Genomic DNA, 23,626 nt, shown 5'->3' on the forward strand with positions numbered 1-23,626 from the left:
CTCTGGGGTCCTTGGGTCCTTCCTGGGTCTGTTGTCGAGCAGGCCGGGAGCTCCCGCGCAGGCCGGGAGCTCCCGCGCACGCCGCCGGGTGATCGCAGACAGGCAGGTAGGCAGGCAGCTGAAAAAAACCAAAATCTGTTTTCTGAAGGCAAAACTTCCCATTTTATATTTGAGTTTAGAAGACTTTCTCTGTATTGTACCACAAACTGCCCTCCACATCCTCCTTCTCCCATACATTTTAACTGAATCTGGTTAAGCAAAAGCCCCATGTTCTGGCATGGTTAGCCCTTCGGCTGCACCAGCACATCTGGTCTATACACAGTCACTTTAACAAGCTCACCTTGCCTCTCCTTCCCTTAGTATAACCGGTACCAGCAGTATGGTGCTGAAGAGTGTGTGCTGCAGATGGGAGGTGTGCTGTGCCCTCGCCCTGGCTGTGGAGCAGGGCTGCTGCCTGAGCAGGGCCAGAAGAAAGTCACCTGTGAAGTGGTCAGCAGCCTAGGCTGTGGGGTGAGTACCATCTGCACTCTTGGCCACGGTACTGTATTCAGTAGCTTTTGCAAATGGGCTAGGATTTGTTTTCTGTTTTCGTTTTCACTTTGAATTCAGAAATCTTTGATTGAATATATAAGAAAATAGATTTGGGGGGGTAACGGATCAAACTCAGGACCTTGTGCTTGCGAGGCAGGCAACAGCACCACTGAGCTAAATCCCCGCCCCCTAGATTTTTAAATTCTTATGTAGGACCTCACACATGAAAATTAATGGATATTGTAATTAATTATTTGTTTTTGGAGGAGTTGGATTAAGATTGTCTGCTTTTATTGTCTATCTAGGTATTTATTCTGACATTGTGAGCAACTACACCAAACTTTTACATTTTTCTTGCAGTACTCAGGTAGTGCAAAGAAATATTCTTTCAACGGAGTTACCTTTTAGTAGATAGCAGGGAAGAAAAGTAAATCCTGCATCAGGGAAGGTTTAGTGACACTGTTTGCCAAAGTGTTTCAAAAATAAGACGTATATTAATCTGGAGAACTCGAAATGTTGTTTCATAAAAATAATTTCAAATAGAGTTGAGCAAAGCTATTAGGGAAGCAGAATAAGAAACATGGAAAGTATCTGTTCCAAGAGGTCAAAGCATGTGACTTGAACACTATGGGAATGGATTTCTGTCCACAAACTGGTGGTCAAGGAGACAGAAAGCTCAACTCCAACACACAAAGGGTTACTAAATTATAAGTTGAAAAGACAAATAGATAATGATTCTGATAATAAATTTCTTGCAGGCTGGAAAGGAAGAAAGCATATATGCTTATAATATGGTATTGAATTTTGATGAGAATCATTTCTTTTAAAATTACAGCTACAGCTGCCTCCTTAACATAGTAGGCAGTGTGCTGGTCTCATAAAATTATAATCTCATAAGGTCCTTTTGGAAGAAGGGAAAGGATAACAGGGCATATTACCGAGGCCTAATTTTTGGCTGAACACTCTTAAGTTACCTGTGCACAGGTTGGCATCTTTTATCATTAGTAAACTCCCTATTGGTCATACAACTTGACTTACAAAATCCTAGTTGTATAATAGATTACAGCAAATGGAAGTTGAAAAATAGTAAGATGCCTTAAACCTGAAGGAGAAGAAATACCTCTAAATTAATAATCATAATTGTGTTAGGATACAAACTTGAGTAACATTTGATATCCTTGGGAATTATGGAAATCAAACCACACTTTCCAGCCTTGGTCAACATCAGTTCTGACTATGAATGGCCTAATCTGGCTGCCGAATTCTAGATCAAAATGCTGGCAAATGTTTTCTTTTAAAATGAGTTATAATTGTTTTAGACTAATGGCTAAATTGTGTGCTTCTGCCTGCTACTTGCTTACTGTTATTCCTCTCTAAAGCTGTATTTTAGAATTTTTAACTGTCTTCACAGGTGGCCAGTTTCTTTGGCCCATCTTTGCATTCAGTTGGTCACCTTGCTTTAAGAAGTTTGGAGGTTTTATGTAATTTTATATCTTAAAGACTTTGTCTTTCTTTTTTAACACAGTGTGACATTGTAGTTGCATACATATTTAAGTTCCAAATCATGCAAAACTAGATTGGTAATGAATTTAATTGTTTCAGTACCTTTGGAGTAAGAGGGCTTAGGGAAAATGTTTACCTAATGGTATATGACTATGTTCCGTATGTTCCTTTATTCTTTGGAAATTCTAGGTAGTGGGTCTTTGTTTAATTTTGATTTATTTTATTGTGTTGTTTAGGGAGGTATGTTGGTTAGTTTGTGTGTTAGTTATTAACTGCTGCATAACATATAGCCCCAGATTTTAACAATTTAATATAATAAGCATTTGTTATTATGTAGAGTTTCTGGAAGTCAGGAATTATCCATGAGGGCCTTTTCCAGGTGATTCTGGTTCAAAATCTCCCAGATTAGTTGTAGCTACTTGAAGGCTTTACTGCTACTGTGAGTCCCACATCTAGTCTGACTCAGTCCACTAATATTGGCAAAAAAGACCTCAATTTCTCCTTGGCTGCTGTCAGGAGACCACAGCTCATTACCATGTGGCCCTCTTTTGGACAGCTTGTCCCATGACATCAGCTAACTTTCCCTGGAGTGAGTTATGCAAAAGGGAGAGCAAAGAGGGAGCCACAGTATGTCTGTACTCTGGCACGTCCACTTTATTCTCCTTAGGATACCAGGTACTAGATATATCCTACTCTCAAAAGGAAGACAGGCTCCATCTTATGGGGTGTCACAGAACTCATGGCCATATTTTAAGCCATCATAGTTTAAAATTTAAAGAAACTGGGAAAGAACAAGGACAAATGATTAACTAATGGATGTACTTGTTGTTATGCTTTCCTTTTCCTTCTGCCTTTACCTCCCTGGTCTCCCACTCTTTTCAGCATCAATTATCATAGCTTTGACATCTCAGTAGAGACCAACTGATCTCATCATTGCCCCCCACCTTTTTCAGATCTCCAATTCTCACAAAAGGAATGTTAACCTGATTTAAATACAGTGGTACCTCGGTTCACGAGCTTAATTCGTTATACAATTATGGTTACTAACCAAATTGGACGAGAACTAAATCAAATTTAATGGTTAGGTTCATGACCTTATGGGGAAATCTGATTCGATTCTCATCCAATTCAGTTTGTAACCAGAATCATGGAAAGAATTAAATTTGTGAACTGAGGTACCACTGTACTAAAGAGATTCCATACTAACTAAACAAGAGGTTAGGTAGGATGCCTTTAGTTGAAATCCTATCAACAGATACAAAAGTGTAACTGTTATTGTATGGTTACTGAAGAAATATGTCATGTCACAAAAAGGTTCTCATGTCTAAAAGTTTGAAAACCAGATTGCCTGATATTCATAGAATTTGAAAAGGAAACCTTAGGATACACTGTGATATGTCCATAGCCATGTTTTTGGAGCTGAAACACACCCCTGCACTGTGCTCTGGGCTTGAAATAGTTCTAATCTTTTTCATCATTTGCCTACCACTGGGTACATGGATAGCCCTCTCTACATGAGTGACAGCTGCTGTATGCATGACAGTTTCCACCTCAAGAAACAGATGTCAGTGTTTTGATTGACTCAAGATTCTTTAAAATAGGAGATGTTTAAAATCTAGGACATTGTTGTTCAAACATATAATATTTCAGTTGCAAAATGCAATTGATTCCCTACACTTCCTTACATTGAATTACTAGACTATTCTGTTGCTGATGAGCAATATATGTTAGCTGATCACAAAGGCAAGGGTTTCCCTAAAAATGGTTATGTCAGTCCACCTAGACAAGCCCTGACAGATGTGCAATGGTTACAGCAAACTTTTACCATTATTAAGAATGATTTGAGAGAAATGTGCCACTTCCTTGGATTCAAAGTGAAGACCTATACTGGTTTCATGGCTTTATATTCCTGTCCTGAGTCTATACTCTTCTTAGTAAATTCATGCATTTTGGGTTCACTATTCACTGAGTGATTGAATGAATGAATGAATGAGTGAATCTGAACAATGTGGTGATTCTTAACAATGTAGAAGTAACGGAAATAAGCTCTCAGTTTTATTTTCCAATATTATCTTTTACCCCCATATTAGAATTGCTCTCCTTACCCCAACAAAAATTTCTTTGAAAATATTTAAACACTTTCATATCGTACAGTATTTTAATTGCACAGAATACATAATTCAGATCACCAACATAACTGTTATGTCCAGTGATCCACAAAATGTTAGTTAGGAACCTGAAAGTACCGCGGAAATTACAGAGTGTATATACCCTATCAAAGTCTACTGCACACCCAAATAAAGAGTTCTGCACATTCTGATATAAAATATTTTACTCTTGAGGGTGTCAAGATTTTAGTTTTTACTCAGCACAGAATCTTTTTACATTGATAGAACTCGACAAGGAATATATTTGGGGATCAAATAGTCTGACCTTACTATCTGCTAACCCTAGATCATATTTTTTACTATTGCTCATAAAAACATTAATTGATTTCCTGAGGAAGTCATGTTATGCATTATTCTTTCTTCTGGCCTTATTGCTATTCATCAGAACAATCTCACTAACTTTTATGACTCTGATGCAAAATGTGGACATGTTTAATACTGGAAAACAGCAACAAAATATGGAATACATTATACCCACTGACCTGGGAATGCAGAAAGCTATGGCAGTCAAACTTTCTCTATAAATAAAACATCTTTACCTTATTTGATGTTATCTTGGAATATTATACATCTGGAAGATAATTTTTTAAAATAATGTTTGAAGTTGGGAGAAGAGTTTTCTATCTTAAATTAGAAATCCAGGGACAAGACTTAATAATTGAAAAAATCAAATGAAAACAAGAGACCTTTAAAATCATGTTACATTAAGGAAATGAGATAGAATTTCATAAGGCTTCTAACAGCCACTCCTTCCTTTAACAACTGTATATTGTGTTGCTCAGAGACAGATTTATCAGGGAAATAATATCACTGGGGCTCCTCACTACACCAGCCCCTTCTGAATCCTCTTAACCAACTGTGTCTTGTTTTACTTCCTTAAAGAGGGCCTCAAAAATTGTATAAGCTAAAGTTATAAAGGATTCATTAAACCTGGGTTTAGATGTAATTATGGAATATGACCAACATTATGCTGACATTTGTGTATACTTTTATTTGACATGGTGATTTTGAACTACTTTAACAATAGCATTAGTACAATGTATAGTTGAATTTTTAGTGAAACGAAAGTCCCAGCTTCACTTTCAGATTTACAGAGGAAAGGAGTCAGGGATGACAAATGGTGGTGCTTTGCCTTCCACTCAAAGATTTAACTAATTATAATAGTGAGTTAAAAACTTAAATAAATGCATTGGGCATAGAACCCTTTTTCCAGGAATATGTAGTGCTCAGAAATAGAAACTAAGCAGATGGTTAATATTTAATAACAAAAGAAAAATTTTATCATTTCTATTGCTTAAGAATATTTTTTATAAAATTCATAAATTAAATTATGATGAAATATTTCATAAATTATATTGAGTTCTTTTTTAAAAGATTAAAGATTATGATGTAGAATCCCAGGGTATGTGGTTTCTGCAAGATGTCTTCAAGGAGGTTCTGAGAAGGACATTCAGGAAGACTGAATGTGGTTCATGAGTATGAAGCTCCAGATCATTCCTGCACCTTGCTTGCCACAACCTCCTGGACCTACCTTCATGTCAAGAATAAAATCATATCTTGACATTACTTTTTACATATACAGTTCTTTATCATAAAGCATTTTAAAAAGAAACTTAATATTATGAAATGTCAAAAATATGTGTTCTATGTTTGTTTGACAAGTGTCCAAAAATCTAATTTAAACTTCAAGATTGGCTCATTTGCAGATTGGAAATAAGTCTTGCTAGACTTTCTGCCTGTGAGACAGCTTGAAGTGCAAAGATAGAAAACTTGGGAGAGCATTTATTTTAATTAAAGAAACTATTCTCTAATGTACAAGTAAGTTCTGCATACCATTCCTCAGGAAAATATCTATCAATTGGCAAATGTTCCTAGAGAGGAAGTGTTCTCTTATTTTAAATACATGCTTTCTACTACAGATCACTGGCCATTGTACTTTCTCTATCCAGTTCTTATTGAAAATATAAGGGAAGCACAAAATAATTTTACTTTTTTCAAAATAATAAGACTCACCGGACATGGTAGCACACACCTGTAATAGCAGCACTAGAGAGGCTAAGGGAGGAGCATTGTCACAACTTTGAGGCCAACCTGGGCTATATAGTGAGACACTGTCTCAAAAACAAACATGAACAAAAATAATAATAAGACCAATCTCTGAATAATGTGATAGGAAATCAATTTGTAACAATTCAATTGAAGACCCCCTTCTTTATCTGTAGTGCTACTGAAGAACTCACAAATTTAAAATATGTACTTATACTGATGATACAATACTTTCTATGAGTTTTTTAAATCCTTATCTGATCTCTGCCCATGGCTGCACCATCCAATATGGCAGCATCTAGCCCCTTGTCACTATTTACGTTAAATTAAATAAAACTAAAAGTTCACTTCCTTCATCTTAGTAGCCATAGCCCAAGTGCTAAATGGCTGCATGTGGCAAGTGACCACTGCACTGCATAGTGCAGATACAGCCATTTCTTCACTGCAGAAAGTTTTATAGAACAGCATGATGTGGAGAAAGACTGAGACATCCACCCAAAGGGGAGCACTGGCAAACTCAGAACATCCTGTCCACTTTGGCCTCTTCAGTTGCAACTAAGAAGAAAAATCTCCCCAGAATTAAAAGCAGCTTCTTGAACTTTTGAATGCAGAGCAACATTTTGCAAATTGAAGATCCTAAAATATAGGGTCCAAGGGATGTTATGAGAAACAAGATTGAAGTGGGAGGATCAACCAAGAGTAAGTTTAGCTTGGTGTAGAACAAAGAAAACATTACATTTATTGGGCCAAGGATTTAGCTCAGTGGCACCACGCCTGTCCTCAAAAGCTCAAGGACCTGAGTTTGATCCCCAGTACCAGAAAAATAAAAATTACATTTATTTCGGGCTCGTTAGGATTACAGCCTGCAAAAGATAGTCCAAGCAGTCTTGAGTTGTGCTCAGAAGTTCTGTGAAAAAATAAATAAATAAATGGTGGCTGTGTAGAAAGTTTTAAATTTAAGGCTGATGGCTGTATCATTTGTCTATCGGGGATTATGCTCAGTGAAGGCAAGAGTTGAAATGTCTTAAGAGTGGGATTGGTTACAGTGTTGGTCTCTGGGCAGTTTAGGAGGAAGAAAAGTGTTACACAAATCTTCAGCCATTACTGTCTCAAAAAACAGACTTCAGCTCATTCAAAAGTTCGGCTTGCGTTTAGATGCCCCTGAAACCTGATCCAGGACTATCCTTCCAACTTCATTTTAAGTTCCCCAAAACCAGTGCCGCTTCATTTTGATATTCTTTATGGTCAGGATACAGAAAGATGGGCAAAGATTTATGACCACATAGCTGAAAGGTATAAAGTATGCTGCAGTAAAATGTTTGTCTTTTACAGAAATTAAAGCTTCTGATATACAAATATGCATGTTGCTATAGGTAACGGAATACCACAGGTAGCATTTACTCCACTCCCTAGAACTAGAGCCACCCTGTGATACAAGTGTTTCAGAAAACAACTTTGATTCAAATCCTTCACTTTATTCCTTTTTTAATCCGTATTGCTAACTAGCATAACACTTCACAATGAGCTGATGAAGTCTAAACATTAGAATCATTGGGCCCGCCCGCCTGTGATACTTTCCTCTTTGTAGAGAACTAATATGTGATTTTTTAATTGCATGCTATGTTTGTCTCAAAATACATGTGCACCAACTCCACACAAGAAACATAAACAAAAAAAAAGAGAAGAAAATCAAGGGATGGAGGGAAAAGGGAGGGAGGGAAAGGATAAAGGATAAAAAAGAAATTAATATGTGTTATGTACATGTACTAACTTCCCACAAGGAATATAAACATTATGTACTACACACATATAATGATAATATTTTAAAAATAGCCAAAAAAAAGTATTTCTGAGACTATTTTTTATAGTAAAATCTTTTCTAAAACTGCTATTGACGTATTTTATGTGTTTGAGATCAATTAGAAAAGATTGGATGAGGTTTTATGAATGTGTGTGGTAAATAACTCATTTTCAAAGGGTCCCTATTAAATTATGAGAGATGTTTTAATTTCATAAAATAACATATTATGGTCAATAGAACATTTTCTCATTGTGGATGTCAGTCTCATAAAACACGAACTGCCGAGGACATTATGATAATAACAAAGAAATCCTACCATTTAGATTTTTGCTTTTGTTTTCTACATTTGAAGAAACTGAGTCTAGCATAGCTAGAACCATCCTAGAACCTGCTCCAAGGTGGCAGGGCTAAGCTCCCAGCCTTTTGAAGCTGAGCCTTTCTTCCCTTTCCACCCCAGAAGCCATTGGTTGTCCTTGGGGACTGCAGCAGTTACACTCCAACTCATTACACTAATGATCTTTTTCATCCTCCACTAGTTCTCATGTTTTCTATTATCTGGTAGTAGAAGCCCCGCAGAGACGTGTGATGTTCTCTCTGACTTTCCCCTTCTCTTTAAGATCTCTCCTGACACTGGCTCTGAGGGAGCTAGACTCAGTATGCTGCCTGGGCCATGGCCTCCATTGTTCCTTGCTATGCATTGGTTTTCTGGTTTTCCCTTCACACACTTTAAGGAAATGGCCTCCTGGGTGTGATACTATTCATTCCTAGCACATTCATTATGCGTATTCATTGTAGCTCACTCACCTGGGTTTCCATAGTATTATATACACTCAGCACTATGGCATATGATCGTCAAAGCAGTTTTATATGTCCTCCCATTTCCTCTTCTTTATTTTTATAAAGTTATACATATATATATATATATATATGTGTGTGTGTGTGTGTGTGTGTGTGTGTGTGTAAAATCTTGCCACTTTAACCATTTAATTGTATATTTCAGAGGCATTAAGTACATTTACAGGGTTGTACAACCATCACCATTACGTATTTCCAATTTTTTTCACCACGATAAACAGAAACTCTGTGATCATTGAGCAACAACTGACTCCTCATTCTCCCCCAGTCCCTGATAACCTCTAATATATTTTATGTCTCTACAAATTGGCCTGTTCTGTATACTTCATATAAGTACAGTCATATGATACAGTATTTGTCTATTGTGTTTGGCTTATTTTACTGAGCATTTTTTCAAAGTTCATCCATGCAACATGTGTCAGATTTCCCTTCCTTTGTATAACCAAACACTATTCCATTATATGTACATACATTATATCATATCATGACTTTTCCATTTCGTTTTAAAATTTATTCAGCAGGGGTAATCCTCCTTCTCCCTAAATCAAAAGTCAGGAAGCAACTCTGAGTTTCTGTCATTCAGAAATGATAAAAAGTATTAATATCACTTTAAGTTGCAAGTATTTGTTTTTCTTTTTTTGGTTTTTTGAGACAGGCTCTCACTATGTAGTTGAGACTGACCTGGAACTCACTATGTAGCCCAGGCTGGTCTCAAACTCTCAGCAATCCTCCTGCCTCAGCCTCCCAAGTGCTGGGATTATAGGTGTGCACCACCATGCCCAGCTTACAAGCATATTTTCAATTCATTAAAAATGCCTTCTTGCAAATAATAAACTTCATTTAGCATGAGATTCCTCCCATCCCCAAAGCACAGCACTGAGCTGTGCTGACAGATCGCCCCACTGATCTGGGATTCATTGACTTGATGATGACTCAACGTAGCATCACCTCTGTTCACCTTCATGTCCAAGCTGATTGCAACAGCTATTTATCCCTTTTATCACCAAAGAATTGAAAAGTATCTACTTTATTTAACGTCCAGTTTGGGGTTTTTAATTCCAGTGCCAAAAATTCATTTAAATTAAATAGCATAACCCTATGCTATTACCTACATGTTTCAGCCTCATCATTACAGGATTATGTCTCCAGACCAAAGTTTCTAACTTGGGTAGCAATAACCTAACCACTGGTTGTGTATGTAAAACAGTAATGAAGTACTGGCAGCAAAACACCTATAGACAGAACCAAAAAGCTTTGAAGGTTGTCAAGATATTTGTAGAGGATATTTTTATAGCACTATTTTATAATAGATAAAAATTTAACAGCAATCAAAATTTCATTAATCTTTTCTTTTTTGGGGGGGGTAGTTTTTTGAGACAGGGTCTTACTATGTAGCTGAGACTGACGTAGAATTCACTGTGTAGCCCAGGCTGGTCTCGAACTCACACTGATCCTCCTGCCTCAGCCTCCCAAGCGATGGGATTACAGGCGTGCACCACCAGGCCTGGCAGTTAGTCTTTTAATAGTAAAAATTTTTTACCTATGTATACAATAGAATACAACATCCTGTTACAAAGAATGAACTCAATCTGTATCCTGATGTGGAACAATTGTCAGTATATAAATAAACCTAAGTGAAAAGAGCAAGAAAAATAACAGCCATGTTCATAAAAGTATAAAATATATTCTAAAAAGAAACCATTATTAGCAGTTGCCTGTGGGAAGAGGAATGAGGATGTGGGAGGAAGCTTTTACTTTCACTTTATAATCTTCTCTAATGTTTGAAGCTACTAAATATTTAGATTACTTTTACTTTTTCACAACATAAAGATTATGAGCTATGTTTTTCCTTAATTAAACTTCTCACAAATACACACACATAAAACTTAAAACATGTTAAAAATCAAAGTAATGTTCTAGTGTTCTACAGCATAGTAGGACAACTATACTTTATAACAATTTGTTATAAGAAGATGTGGGGTTTTTTATAAAATACAGTACTACTCAGCTATAAAGAATGAAAAATTAGAGACATTTATAGCTAAGTGGATGCACATTGAGGCCGTGCTCTTAAGTGAAATAAATAGTACACACATGTATGTGTAAATACTGAATAGTTTCTCCTGTATGAAATACTAAAAGTGTAAATAAGGATCAAAATGTATAAATGATATTGTAAAATAGGAAGAAAATGTCTAAAATAGTAGGGGAAGTGGGAGGGGTAGGGGAAAGAAACAAAGGGAAAAGAAAAAATATCAGAAAAAGAAAAACATGTAAACAAAGTCTTTGTAAATAGTGAAGGGTGGAGAGAGTGAAGGCAGTATAGGGGAATGGGGAAAAATTAAGAATCAAGATGCATCATGTAATGAATGGTACGAGATCCTAATGATAAATGTAACTGTATTGTATACCTAAAGTGTCCCAGTAAACTTAATAGGAAAAATTTTGTTATATTCTTTATAAAGAACTGGAAGAAATGATGCTCCAAACACAAATTATAAATTTTTAAGGATTTAGAAATGTTAATTATTTTTTATGTAACCATTACATATGTATCTATCAAATTATCATAAATACATACAATTATTATTTGTCAATTAAAATTTTTTAAAAGGGATGAAAAATTGTAAATAAGTAGGTAGGTAAGTGCAATCTGCCTTGTAATTAAATTAGATAGAACTTCATGCCATCTCAGACATAGTGTTTCTTTGGCGTCAGACCAGAGAGAACAAAATATGCTTCTCTCTGGAAAAAATCCAGGACATGAAAACCAAATCCATAAAATCAGGCTGATATTCCCAGAAGGACTGAGGCTTGCAGGTGGCCCAGCCTGGCATTCTTTCAAGCTTGTAATTTGCATAAAGCATATTCTCCTGTCATTCCTATTTAATTGAATGACATATTTAAGAAAAATGGGAGTGAAGTCTGCTGGGAAATTTAATTTACATTCTCAAAATAAGTTCTATGAAACATGTCTCCAAAAGCATTGAGCAGCCAAATGCAAATAGATGAATCTCAGCTTTTTAAATAGTTTTATGTATTCCTAAATTACAGGAAAACATCTCCCAATGCTATTTTGCACACACATGAATTCTAGGAATCTATTCTTGCAGCGTAGTTTTCTGGAGGGTTTTATTATTATTATCTGGCTCTCTTTAAGTATAAGAATGTGGTCTAGTACCCAGAACATAGCACAGTAATCTAACGAAACAAACAAAATAAAAGGGCAATGCACCTTCCCTTAGAACAAAACAAGAACACCAAAATCAGCACTGAGTAACTGCTGTTATACCCATTTCAGTGAAATTCAGACAGTGAGCATTCAGTACTAAAGTTGCATGCCTTTCTCATGCTTGTCAGATATTCCACCAGAAAAGGTTATCTGCAAACTCCTTGGAGGGAACAAGAACTTGTCTTTTCTTGAATAAAGACAACTAGTAACTCTTGGCCTTGGTCTCCAGGGACCTGGGACAGATCTAAAAATTCTTGTTCCAGGATCCCAGGGATTACAGTCAGCCAATTTCCTCTCTATTTTGCATTTCATTGGGGCCAGGAGTTCTGCCACATGCTTCTTTGAAGACTCTTTTGCTTTCAGCAGGGGAGTAGATGAGGTCTAAGAATGGAGACTTGATGGGTCAGCCAGGCACCTTTGACTTGCCCAGCCTCCTCTGAACCCTGAACTCCCCTAGGGTCTGGAGGCTTCAAAAGGTACACTTGGCAGAAAGACCTGAGGCTACTGTGTAGTCCTCTGTCTCACCTGTCCTCTTAAAAGTTTATGTTGTAGATAGAGACTAAGAAGCAGATTTTTTAATGTTCATTTTACTTAATGATTTTTGAGAGAGAGAGAGAGAAGGAAAACTCAAATAAGACTACAAGCCTGTGAATATGGCACAAGCCAAATGCAGGAGCCCTGACCTAGTTGCCCACTCTTGGAATAGAGTCAGAATAAGTGTGAAAGCAAGTTAGCTTTTCAGGGGGAGGCAACCCTCACCAATGTACTCTGGGAAGTCACATCAAGTGACTTGCTACTGCACTCTCAGAAAAGAAAGCAATTTTCTTCCTCTTTGCTGTAGAAGCAGGCACAGACTGTGTGTTTCTTCCCCCCAATCCATGCTGCCCTCCACTCTTAGAAAAAAAATAGTATTGTTCCTGATGTACAGCCTTCTTCACAAAGCCATGTTAGTTATTGTTGTGCTCACAGACTGTCTTGGATTCAAGGTCAAGTGATTATTTTTCTGGTTCTTCTCTTGGTATTATAGTACACAATAAACTGACAAGTTTGTAACCACAAGACTTGCATTAAGTACTTCTACAGCTGCCTACACAGGAGGACTCACTCCACTGACCAAACATCACTATCCCTAACGAATTCTTATACAAACTACCTGATTTGAGTTTTTGAATTCCGTATTTCTCTCTTAGAACTTGAAGTGTTGTTCTTCATATAAGCAAGCCTATTTGAAGGTATTAATAAAAGAAGAGGTACTGAGTCCAACCAACTTATAAATATAGACTTACATAAATAAGTCTTGCGCAGAAATAAGATGAAATATTACTTGCAGAATCTTTAAAGAAAGTAAACTTCATGGAGTGGATACCTTCTAGAAATGGAATCCCCAGTTATTTATTCAGCCTTCTTTTGATCACTGTGTAAGTGGTTTTACTTGTGAATGGGGAAAAGATAGCAAAGGCTACATTCAGAAGATGGTTGCTATTTGGATAGAAAGAAATCTAAATCAAAGCAAGCTTCTGAAAGACTCTTTTATCTGGAGACATGGCTGGGCCTTTGTATAAGCAGTATTGTATCACTGTAAATTGTAGAAGCTGCTTAATCAATAAGAAAAGTTGAAGTAAAAAGATAGGATTAAAGAGATAAGATCTTTGTTATACTGAATCTATTGACCCGGGAATCTACTTCCCATAGTGAGCTGGATGAAAACTGCTTCACATTGTGAATATTAACAGAGGTTTTTAAAAGATCTCAAAATTGGTGTTTACAGGCTCTGTCGCTGTGTATATTTTTAGTTTGCTGTTCTTGAGAAACCAAAGATTGTTTTTGTAAGATCTCAGAAAAGCACTAATGTTCCACAATGAACATGACTTAGATAAAACACTTATTGAGTATGCATTGAATATTCTGAGCATCATTTTAAACATCATTCATATATAATCAGACACTGACAAGGACACAAATTGTCCAAGAATGTTAAGAAAATAATCAACAGGAAATTTCTTCTCACGGCTATTTACCTTTTCTGTACAAACAGGACTGCTTTCAGATAGAGCATGACCAGCTAGGGCAGGTTTCTCTCAAGTCACTTTAAGAGTCTCTGTTTGCACAGATATTTTGTAGGCAAGTATTGGCTTCCCTTCTGAAGTCTATACCTCCCCTTTCTTTGTTAACAGAACATTAATTTGTTTCTAAATATCTACCTTTTGAGGAGGTAACCTTGAGACAGGAGAAGGACTCAAGCCTCTCCAAGACATATTTTTTATTTTTTCTTCCACATTTACCCCAACACCCAACAGCCAACCACAACTACATTAGACGCCCCACAGTTGTTCCTGGAAATATTTGCTTTGGCTATGGCAAGATTTGGTCATAGTTTCATCCCAGATGATTCTCCCCTATAACCTCTTTGGATAACTCTGTCCCTCTGCAGCCATCCTTAGTCCAGTCTACAAGAAGCCCCTACACTACCTGTAAAAGAACCTGCACCAGTTAGCTGCCAGTACACTATGCCTGCATGAGCCCATCTTGTCTTCTGTGTACATAATAAATAATAAATTCCCATAACTTTAATAGGTCAGTCCATGCTCTGTTCCTCTGTATGCTGCAGCATAAGATATAATAAAACCTCCTTTGTCCATTCATGATTTGTAGCTCCAGTAGGGCATGCTGAGCTACTAATTCTAAGAAAGTAGCCAGCAGCTTGGGTTGGTAACACTGAGGGTGGCAGACAGCCAGTGAATAAGCAACAGCAACAGAAAATTGTTAGGAGCCACCATCTCCAGTCATCACATGAGTTCTGATGGTTTCCAGTAGCTGTTGGCTCTGGCCAACAGGAAGGCTGGGAGGAGGGTCCTTAAAAAGAGGAGCTGTTAGCTGCTAGCATTCAAAGCTCAGAACTGTTAACACTAAAACAAACAAATAAAAACTATATTTTATTTGCAATTTCCATTCAAGCTGAGCAAAAGAATCTTCAGGCAATTGGTAACTATATCAGTCCTACATCAGGAGCAAGTTGTGAGTAGTCTAAGCCAGCCATGCTAATCCCAAGACACTTGTGGTTCATTTGGAAAGATCCCAATCCTTCTGTTTGATTGTATGCCCAAGTTAGTCAACTTTAAAACCATTGAAGTGTTGAACTGCTTATTAGGAGGCATAGTATATTTCCTTTCTGTGTAAGCAAACTTAACTGAGGTTTTCTTTTTCTCTAGCCAAAAATATCTTGCTTTTTCTTAATATTGACCAAAGGAATCCATGCACTAAGGACTTTGGTCAAATAACCACAAAGAAAAAGGTCCTCTTTTCTTTGTAGTATGTGGATTAAGCCCTGGGCGATGCAGAGTTATTTCCCCAACATCTTTTTTTTTTTTTTTTAGAATAGTTTCTCACTAAATCATTAAGTTGGCCAGATAGGGCTTGAACTTGTGATCCTCCTATACCTGCTTCCCAGAGTGCTGGGATTACAGGCAGGTGCCACCATCCCAGCAAGAGATACTTGATAACTACTTTTTGTAGCAGAAAAAAAACATCCTCAGGTTATATCCTATAATATTTTTATTTTCACTGTTGCTGGGACCAACAATTTTAAAAAATTCTTTTTGTTCTTCCTAGATGACTGGATTGTAGTATATTCTCATATATTATTGTGACAGTCATTCCCTGGTATGTGACTGAGACCCAAAATAAAACAGGAGTACCATAAGTAGGTAGAAGTTTAATTCTTTCTCTCCTAGCAGTCTTGAGCTGGGATAATGTCCCTGTGCCACAGTATAATTACTCTCGTCTATGTAATACTGTACAAAATAGCCCAGCATTTCAGCCAAGAGCAAGGAGGAAAAAGAGAAGGACATTTCTCTTCATTTTAAGGTCAGATTCACAGTGGCTACCAACACTGCTCAGATCCCATTCGAGAAAAATTAGTTCTGTGGCCCGGCAGCCAGCCCCAAAGACAGTGGGAAACATCTCAATTCTGGATCCCATGTGCCTGGCTAAGAAGTGATGGAAAGGGCACTTGGATGCTAGGGGACAGCTGTCAGTCTCTGACTTACTTGCTCTTTCTTCTCTCTCCTTTTATCCTCACTCGAATAATATTCACTTCTTTCCAGTCTCAGATTTTTGTATTATCATACAGAGAGAAAAAAATCTGTGCAGGATGTTACACATTTTTTTTTATTTCTAGCAGGACTGAATATTTGCTCAGTGATCTTTCTTAAAACAATACATGCTTTTCACTTTCTATATTCCCAGGCATGAAAAATTAGAGCTTCAGTACTCAATCTTACCCATTAAATTCCATTTGCCTCTTGCGTTAAGAGATGTTGTTTCAATAACCTTCTGAATTTGTGCAGATACATAAAGCTAGCATTCAGTATTGCTATACACTGAGAGCAGAGGCACAATTCTAGAAAATTCTTTATTTGGACTGATGTTTTTACCTGCTGATCATTTTTGTTCTTGTTTCATGTACAGATGCACTGCTTAACCATGTAGAACCACACATTCTACAGATTAAAGCTTCTCTAGCTTACAAATTGAATATGATATTTCTCATAGCACTCAGAGTCTTACCACCTTCTGATTTGCATTTCTAACAAAAGTCGTAGGAGTTTAGCTTTTATTCTCCACAATCAGTAGAAATCATGCTGTTTTCAGCAACTAAGCTATTCTATTAAGAAACATTCACCAGGGGAAATGATTTCAGTGTATTCTCCATTATATTTAAAATTAATCAGAAATACACATAAGGGCAAGTCACTTTTGCATATTGCATGTGTTAATTGCTTGCCTCTTAGGTATGTGGCACCTTACTGTACATTGTGGCCACACAGAGTGCACAAGAAGTATGTGATCTAGAGGGAAGATAAGACACATGCATGAAATGACATGTCCATGTGTTAGCATATGATTGTGCTAAATGATGTCCCACAGAAAACAACAGTAGTCAATCAGGGTCTTCCTACCCAGTTTCCCTCTCATCTTAAACATACTGTACTTCATTTTAGCACTTGTCACATTGCAAACCATTTTCCCTCCCTTCATCTGTGAGGTCACTGGCTAGGTGAACAAGGGTTGCATTCCACTCATTTTTTTTTCTCAGTATTCACCAGTGTAGCTGACACACATGTTATTGTATAAGACATTATACAGTGAGAAAAGGTTGGAACTGTCAGTGGTGGGAGCTTCATTAGGGCCTCGTAGGATAGAGAAATTGAGGAAGAAAATGTTTCAGGCAGAAAACTCTCTGCCCCAGAGTTAAAGTGTAAACTAGAGAACTGAAGAAAACACAAGCAGGGATCTATCTGAAGGCCAAGGTGTATAATCAAGAGAGAAAAGAGGTGGGGTCCTCTGTGCTGACCACAGACCAGGGACATTTTTCCAGCCCAGCATCATGGTCAGGTGGAAAAGGCATTTGTGTGCATGGGAAAGAAGATGGAAAGGAGAGGGGATCCATTGATATCGCTGAGACCGTTCAACCCATGTTATCTTGTGCTAATATGTAACCCTCTCAATAACCTTTCAAATAAGAAAATGATAATATATCTTTTATACTCATACTGAATTTTCAGACATTATTTTAGGATTTTAGTTTGAAATATTTTATTTAAGACCAATACCTTATGGATATGAAAGATTTATATCATTCTTTCACTTTAGAGATTATTTAGAAATAGGTTAAATTCACAGCCACTTTCTGTAGGTCTAATAGAAAATCTGCAGTAATAATGTAGTGTACAGTCACTAGTTTTTATTATACCGTGTAATTTAACGCCTTTTATTTTAATCTAAAACTGCTTAATATTTAAAAGTTTTAAATACTAAATATTCCCCTTTGTTTCCTCAGCACTGACCATGGTATCAAGATAAAGATGCATAGGAGAGTTTCAAACTTGTCCCCCAAGTGAAAGATTTCTAGATAGTATTTGTAAGAGTCTCTTTAGCAGTATTGAGGGATGATGGCAGGTAGCAGGGTTGCACAGTAGAGCACCCACAGAAAAGCACCCTTCTCTGCTCGGGAATCTCAACACCCACATCCTTGCTCTCAATGGACACACTGCAGAGAGAGGCAGGAGCATCACACCTTCCTAGGCCTTCAGAGCAGGAGATCCTGACAGTGAGACATCTCCCATCCCTTAGTTTCATTCAGCAAAGGTATTTTTTTCCTAAAGTAATTTCCTTTGAAAATAAAACTACAAAAAAACAGATTAATGTTTACCAACAATGAATAGTTTAAATGTCTCTAAAACACTTACAATTAGTGTATTGGTAATTATGGCCCACCCTTCAGTCAACCCAGCCATGGTATAAACTTCACCCTGAGCAGGGAGCTGGTTCCTATATATACATATGCCACATGCATGTGCCATCTACCACACACACACACACGCACACATTACAAAATGTTCCAGTTACCATCAACAGGCACACATGTGCCATGTATACCCCAGAGATGCATAGCATGCACCAAGAAACACACCTATGTTCTAGGCACATACCAACAGATACATACACACACACACACATACACACATACACATAGACATATGCCCATGCCATATACACACACCATACACACAGACACATAACACACACAACAGACAGACACACACTACACACAACACATTGCAGGCACATACCAATAGACACAAACTTCTTTCACATCCTAGATCCAGAAATAAATTTCTTACCATTTTACCAGTAGAAAAATGATTTGTCCAATGACAAAATTTTGAAACATGAATTCTAATTTTAACCCAATTAGTTCTCTAGACATTTGCAAGTCTTAAGGCCAAATTTTCCTGTAAAAAACACTTTGCACACATACCAATACATAGACAGTCAGTGAAATTTTTACATTAGAACCAATTCTGTTTAAGGATAGTATATAAGGGCAAAAGTTACCTGACTTTATCAATAAAAAAATCATTTTATCACTTTGTTGTATTGTTTATATTTATCATTGTGTACAGAGATCCTTTCTACTCATCCCTAAAATGAGGTTCCACTGTAAAATTTGGAGAGCACCTTCAAAGCTGTTCTCTACAGACCTGTCCTTCTGGCTCCTGGACTCCTGCATTTCCCAATGCTGGTTAAGGCTCCACAGAGAATTTCCCAACAGGTCTGATACTCGGTGTATAATTTCACTTGTTAACAAGGCTGATGTGATTCTTTGCACAGTGCCCCATCTCTTTCACAGGGAGAAGGGCCCAGTGCAAATGGTGCAGGCAGAAAACTGAGTGGGTGTGGGTCTCATAAGTGTCCTCTGAGTCAATGAGAGCTTGTGCCCAGCATCTTCCTCTCTGTGTCCCTTTCTGGTCCCCTGGCCTCCTATAGCTAGACACAACTCCTCCTGCAGCAGATCACTCCTTCTCTCCCTCTTCCAGGGGCAGTAAATACCTGTTTCTCATTTCCTGGCTATGGCTAAACGCCACAACCAAAGATCCCATTGGTCTTGGTCTTCCTGTTTCCCCATGGTCTCTCCATTCCCTAGAGACATCCTCTGTAGTTCTCTTCAGGTCTTTGCTATGACCTAACCCTGGTCTTCTATAAAACTTCACACTGGAGCGAGGCATGGTGGTGCACTCCGACGAACCCAGCACTCTGGGAGACTGAGGCCAACAAATCATAGGTTAGATCCCACTATGAGCAACTTAGCACCTTAATAAGACCTTGTTTCTCAAAACAATTTTTTAAAAGGGAATGTAGATATAGCTCAATGTGAAAACCCTGGGTTCAATCCTCAGTAACACACACACACACACACACACACACACACACACACATCCTGGCCTAAAAACAATGTTGTTGGCACCTAAGTTCATCTTGGGACCCTCCATTTCTACTCCAAGGGCACTGAGGTGTCAACCTCTTCCCAGTGCATCCTTAATGAGCTTCACTCGCATAAGGGTGAGACAACCAGGGCAAACCAACAGGTTGCTCAGACCACCAGATCTCCAATCATCTCATCTAGAAACCAAGGAAGGAGTCTGCCCTTCCTCTTGGTCCAGAGTTTCTCCAGACAGTTGTGCTGTCTGGAGCAACTAGGAATCAATTTATGGACACTTGATCTGACCCAGAGTTCAAGAGAGAGACACAGAAATGCAGAGCCCTCAGAGTCAAACAGTCCCCTACACCTGACACCTACATTCACCCTACACCTGGGTGTGTATGGTTCTGTCCACACAAATACACCCCACCCAAGGTAAAAATATGGAAAGTCCACTCTTTTTAAACGTATTTTTATTTTATTTCTCCCATATTTCTTCCTTTAAAGTAGTCTTACAGGACTGCTTTCCATGGGAATGTTTCATTTCCCTTAGTGCATTTATTTCTTCCAACAAGAATTACCAGAATGTAGGGGTGTGTCTGCTTCCTGGCAACCTTGCAAAGGGGTTGCAGGAGAATTTCTCTGGCTGGGAAATTTCTTAGGCAAGGGAGTGAACATAAGGAACTCACATTTAGGTAAGATAAGCAGTGTATCCAATGGCAATGAGTGTTACCTTTTATGTGAAGTAATAAATTCTCCTGTAGGTAGTTGAAATGTGAAACTGAAATGTATAGTACATAAATGTATAGGACTATGGTAGAGATTTGAGAATGGCCATCAATAAGGTAAATGTGAAGTCGTCCAGGGTTGGTCTGCACTCTGAAGAAGAGCAGCATACTACTCTTTTCTCTTAGAAGAACTGAGAAGACTAGAGGGCTTTACTATAGATACAATGAGGCTGCTCCAATCCCTGCTGTATCTAAGAGGGTTGAGAAAGGTAAAAAGATGATATTTTTAAGGATACAAGTTTCAAAGCAGCATTCTTGTGATGAAAGATGATATACAATATCTCAGAATAAGAAATTACATTTCCCTGGGCACCTTGAGGCAGGTCTTGGTGGAAAATGATACTTTGACATTAAACTAAACACATAAATCTTCAAAAACATCTCAAATTTGCACCTTCCCTTTGTACTATGAGATCCAAGCTTTTAAGGCAGAAATCACCTTCTTTTTCCTCTGCTCTCCATGCACACTTGAGGAGCAATTGGGAAAGTGCTGACTTAAGTGATGACAAGAAACTCACAAATACAGTCAAAACCCAATAAAAATGCAGGCTAAAATGTCAAAACTGTGTGGAATGAATTAAGATTTTTAAAAATGCTTCTTACATAAAATGCTTTTGCTGCTCTTTTGTTTTTAAAACATGCTTAATAAGTCTTACTGCTCTAAAGAGCAAGTTAATGTTCCTGTATTATTTTGTTTATATTCCATGTAAAAGGAACTGGTCCCACAAGGATTGACATTAATTATTATCAAATGATCTTTTTCTTTATCATCAAAATGTGAGAAACTAAATGTTCATGTCCCAAATGTGACAAATGTATAAAAGAATGTTTAACCCATGCAGAGATCCCTAAATACACATAAAAATCATTTGTACAATGATGTTATGTTTTTTGATTTGGAAAATATTATTTTTGCCTATTTTGCAAAAACGACATAATTTAAAAGTAGGACAGACTCTTTCAATGCAACCTCACTGAAACTGAGTGCTTTCATTATATAAGGAGGTCATAGTTATCACCATTATGGATATGATGTACTATTTGAAACTGAAACAATGTGAATTTAAAAAGAATTCCACCAACTCTCTATCTCTATCCTGTGGGGTTATAAGTAAACTGCTTAATCACTCCTGAGCCTCTGTTTCCTCATTTGTTCAGTAGTGAGGTCTCTCTCAGCCCCAAGGCCTTGATTCTTGCCTGTGTTGATATCCCCAGGGCAGATCAACAAGATTACTTCACCTTACCCTGCTTCCAATGTGGGACTCACACCAGGACAGGCAGTGAGGGGAGGGCACAGCAAAGGTCAGCCCTCCATCCCCATCTTCCCACTTCTCTAAAGAACCTACCCTAAACAGTTTCCCTAGATCAGATGCTGGATGGATGGTAAGACTCTTGCCTTAAGCATTCTAAATTTAATCTGAACAGGAAGACAGGCATTTACTACAGAGAAACCCGGAATGGAATCTGTGCCATGCTCACACCGAGTAGCTGAATCAAGCAGCAGACTCCTCAATCGAAGTGACTCAAATGGGATTACTCGTGTGAACATAAAAATAATAAATAAAGCCAAACTGAGTTTCTGCCTCACAAGTCAGAGTGATAGGTAAGCAAAATACACTTCTTTGTTCCTTGGCACACAAAGTGAAGAAGGCCCTATTTATTTGGCTTTGTGTTTAGTTTTAGCTTAATTTCCAAGAATCATCGTCTTAACCTCCTGCTTTCACTTAATCATTTAGGTAGGACTTCACCTAATCATTTCAGACAGTTACTTCTCCTTAGGAGGTAATTATACCATCTCCTGAGGCAGGACTTAATTACTTGTGGTGACAAGAAGTTACTCAGCGTCTAACCTCAAAGCTTTCTTGCTAAAGTCTCAATCCAATATATCTTGTAACAATTTCTCATACAATGTTCTTAAAATCTTCCAAACTTCAGCTAGAACAGAGTCCTTGGAGTAGCTGTATGTTATACAGTGGGACCTTTTTTGTACACAAATTGGGGACCCCCTTGCAAGAGACCTAACTTCTCTGCTGTAGATATCTGGGATCTCTACTCCTTGGGGACTCTGGAGGTTCCCATCTTTTTCTCATTATCATAGAGAGATGCTGGTGGATACTTTGGGGGGTTGAAAGAATGCTTGCCTTTTCTGGAGGGTCCAGGAACCCACTTTTATTTCATGGAATGGAGAGGAGCGGTACCTCCTGGATGGATAGAAGGCCACATTATGTTCTCACAGCTGTGTTTACCCTTCAACTCCATAAAACTCTTGCCTTTCTTTACATATCCGAGAGATGTTTTTAACAAGAAGTTTACTAGTACTTGTTAACAAACAAAAAGGGTAAACTGCAGAAAGCAATTAGAATAAAATCCAGCTTTAGAATTTTCCAGGTCAACTCACAAATGAAAATCTTTGTCCCTAAGGATTCCTGTAACAGTCACATTCTGTGTATATATCTAAGTAAATTCTTCCATCTCCCAAATATGTGTTAAGCCTTTCATATGTGTGAAGCACTTTAAGGGATAAAAGGATCTCTAAAACACTGTCTCACATTAGAAAAATATATTCAAGTGGATTCTAAATCTTTGTGCATGAACTCAGAGAAAAATGTTAAAAAAGCAGTGTGATGTTAAGGAGGACTATAGGGCCAGTGGCCTTGGAGTGACCTAGCTAACCTACAGAAATGGCATTCTCTACAAGGCCACTAACCAAACTCAAGGCTTCTTCTAGCAGCTGATTCAGAGGTGACGTGAGAAAAGAAAATCAAGCCCTGTGGAACCTGTCTCATAAAGTAGACTGGAAAACAAGGAATTTTATGAGTAACAATAGCTTGGCCTAACTAGAAATATTGGAATATAAAAGTAAAAACTCATATCATGATAGGAAAATGAGCCAAAAGAATAGAACTCCAATGTGCTGTGTGAGTTTATGGCATCATATTC

The 23,626-nt window shown here is 37.7% G+C and overlaps 1 protein-coding gene across 3 annotated transcripts in view; it reads left to right on the top strand.

The window, feature by feature from the left end:
- Prkn (parkin RBR E3 ubiquitin protein ligase) overlaps positions 1 to 23,626 on the top strand; it is a 1,339,037-nt gene that overhangs the window by 1,152,142 nt on the left and 163,269 nt on the right. For all 3 annotated transcript variants that reach the window (XM_033763332.1, XM_033763333.1, XM_033763334.1), the window contains one exon: positions 361 to 510. In XM_033763332.1, the coding sequence (XP_033619223.1) occupies positions 361 to 510 (150 nt within the window). The remainder of the gene's footprint in view (positions 1 to 360; positions 511 to 23,626) is intronic.

The sequence above is a fragment of the Fukomys damarensis genome, unplaced genomic scaffold (assembly GCF_012274545.1).
Source record: "Fukomys damarensis isolate Sample0158 unplaced genomic scaffold, DMR_v1.0_HiC HiC_scaffold_14, whole genome shotgun sequence".
In the NCBI taxonomy this organism is placed as follows: Eukaryota; Metazoa; Chordata; class Mammalia; order Rodentia; family Bathyergidae; genus Fukomys; species Fukomys damarensis.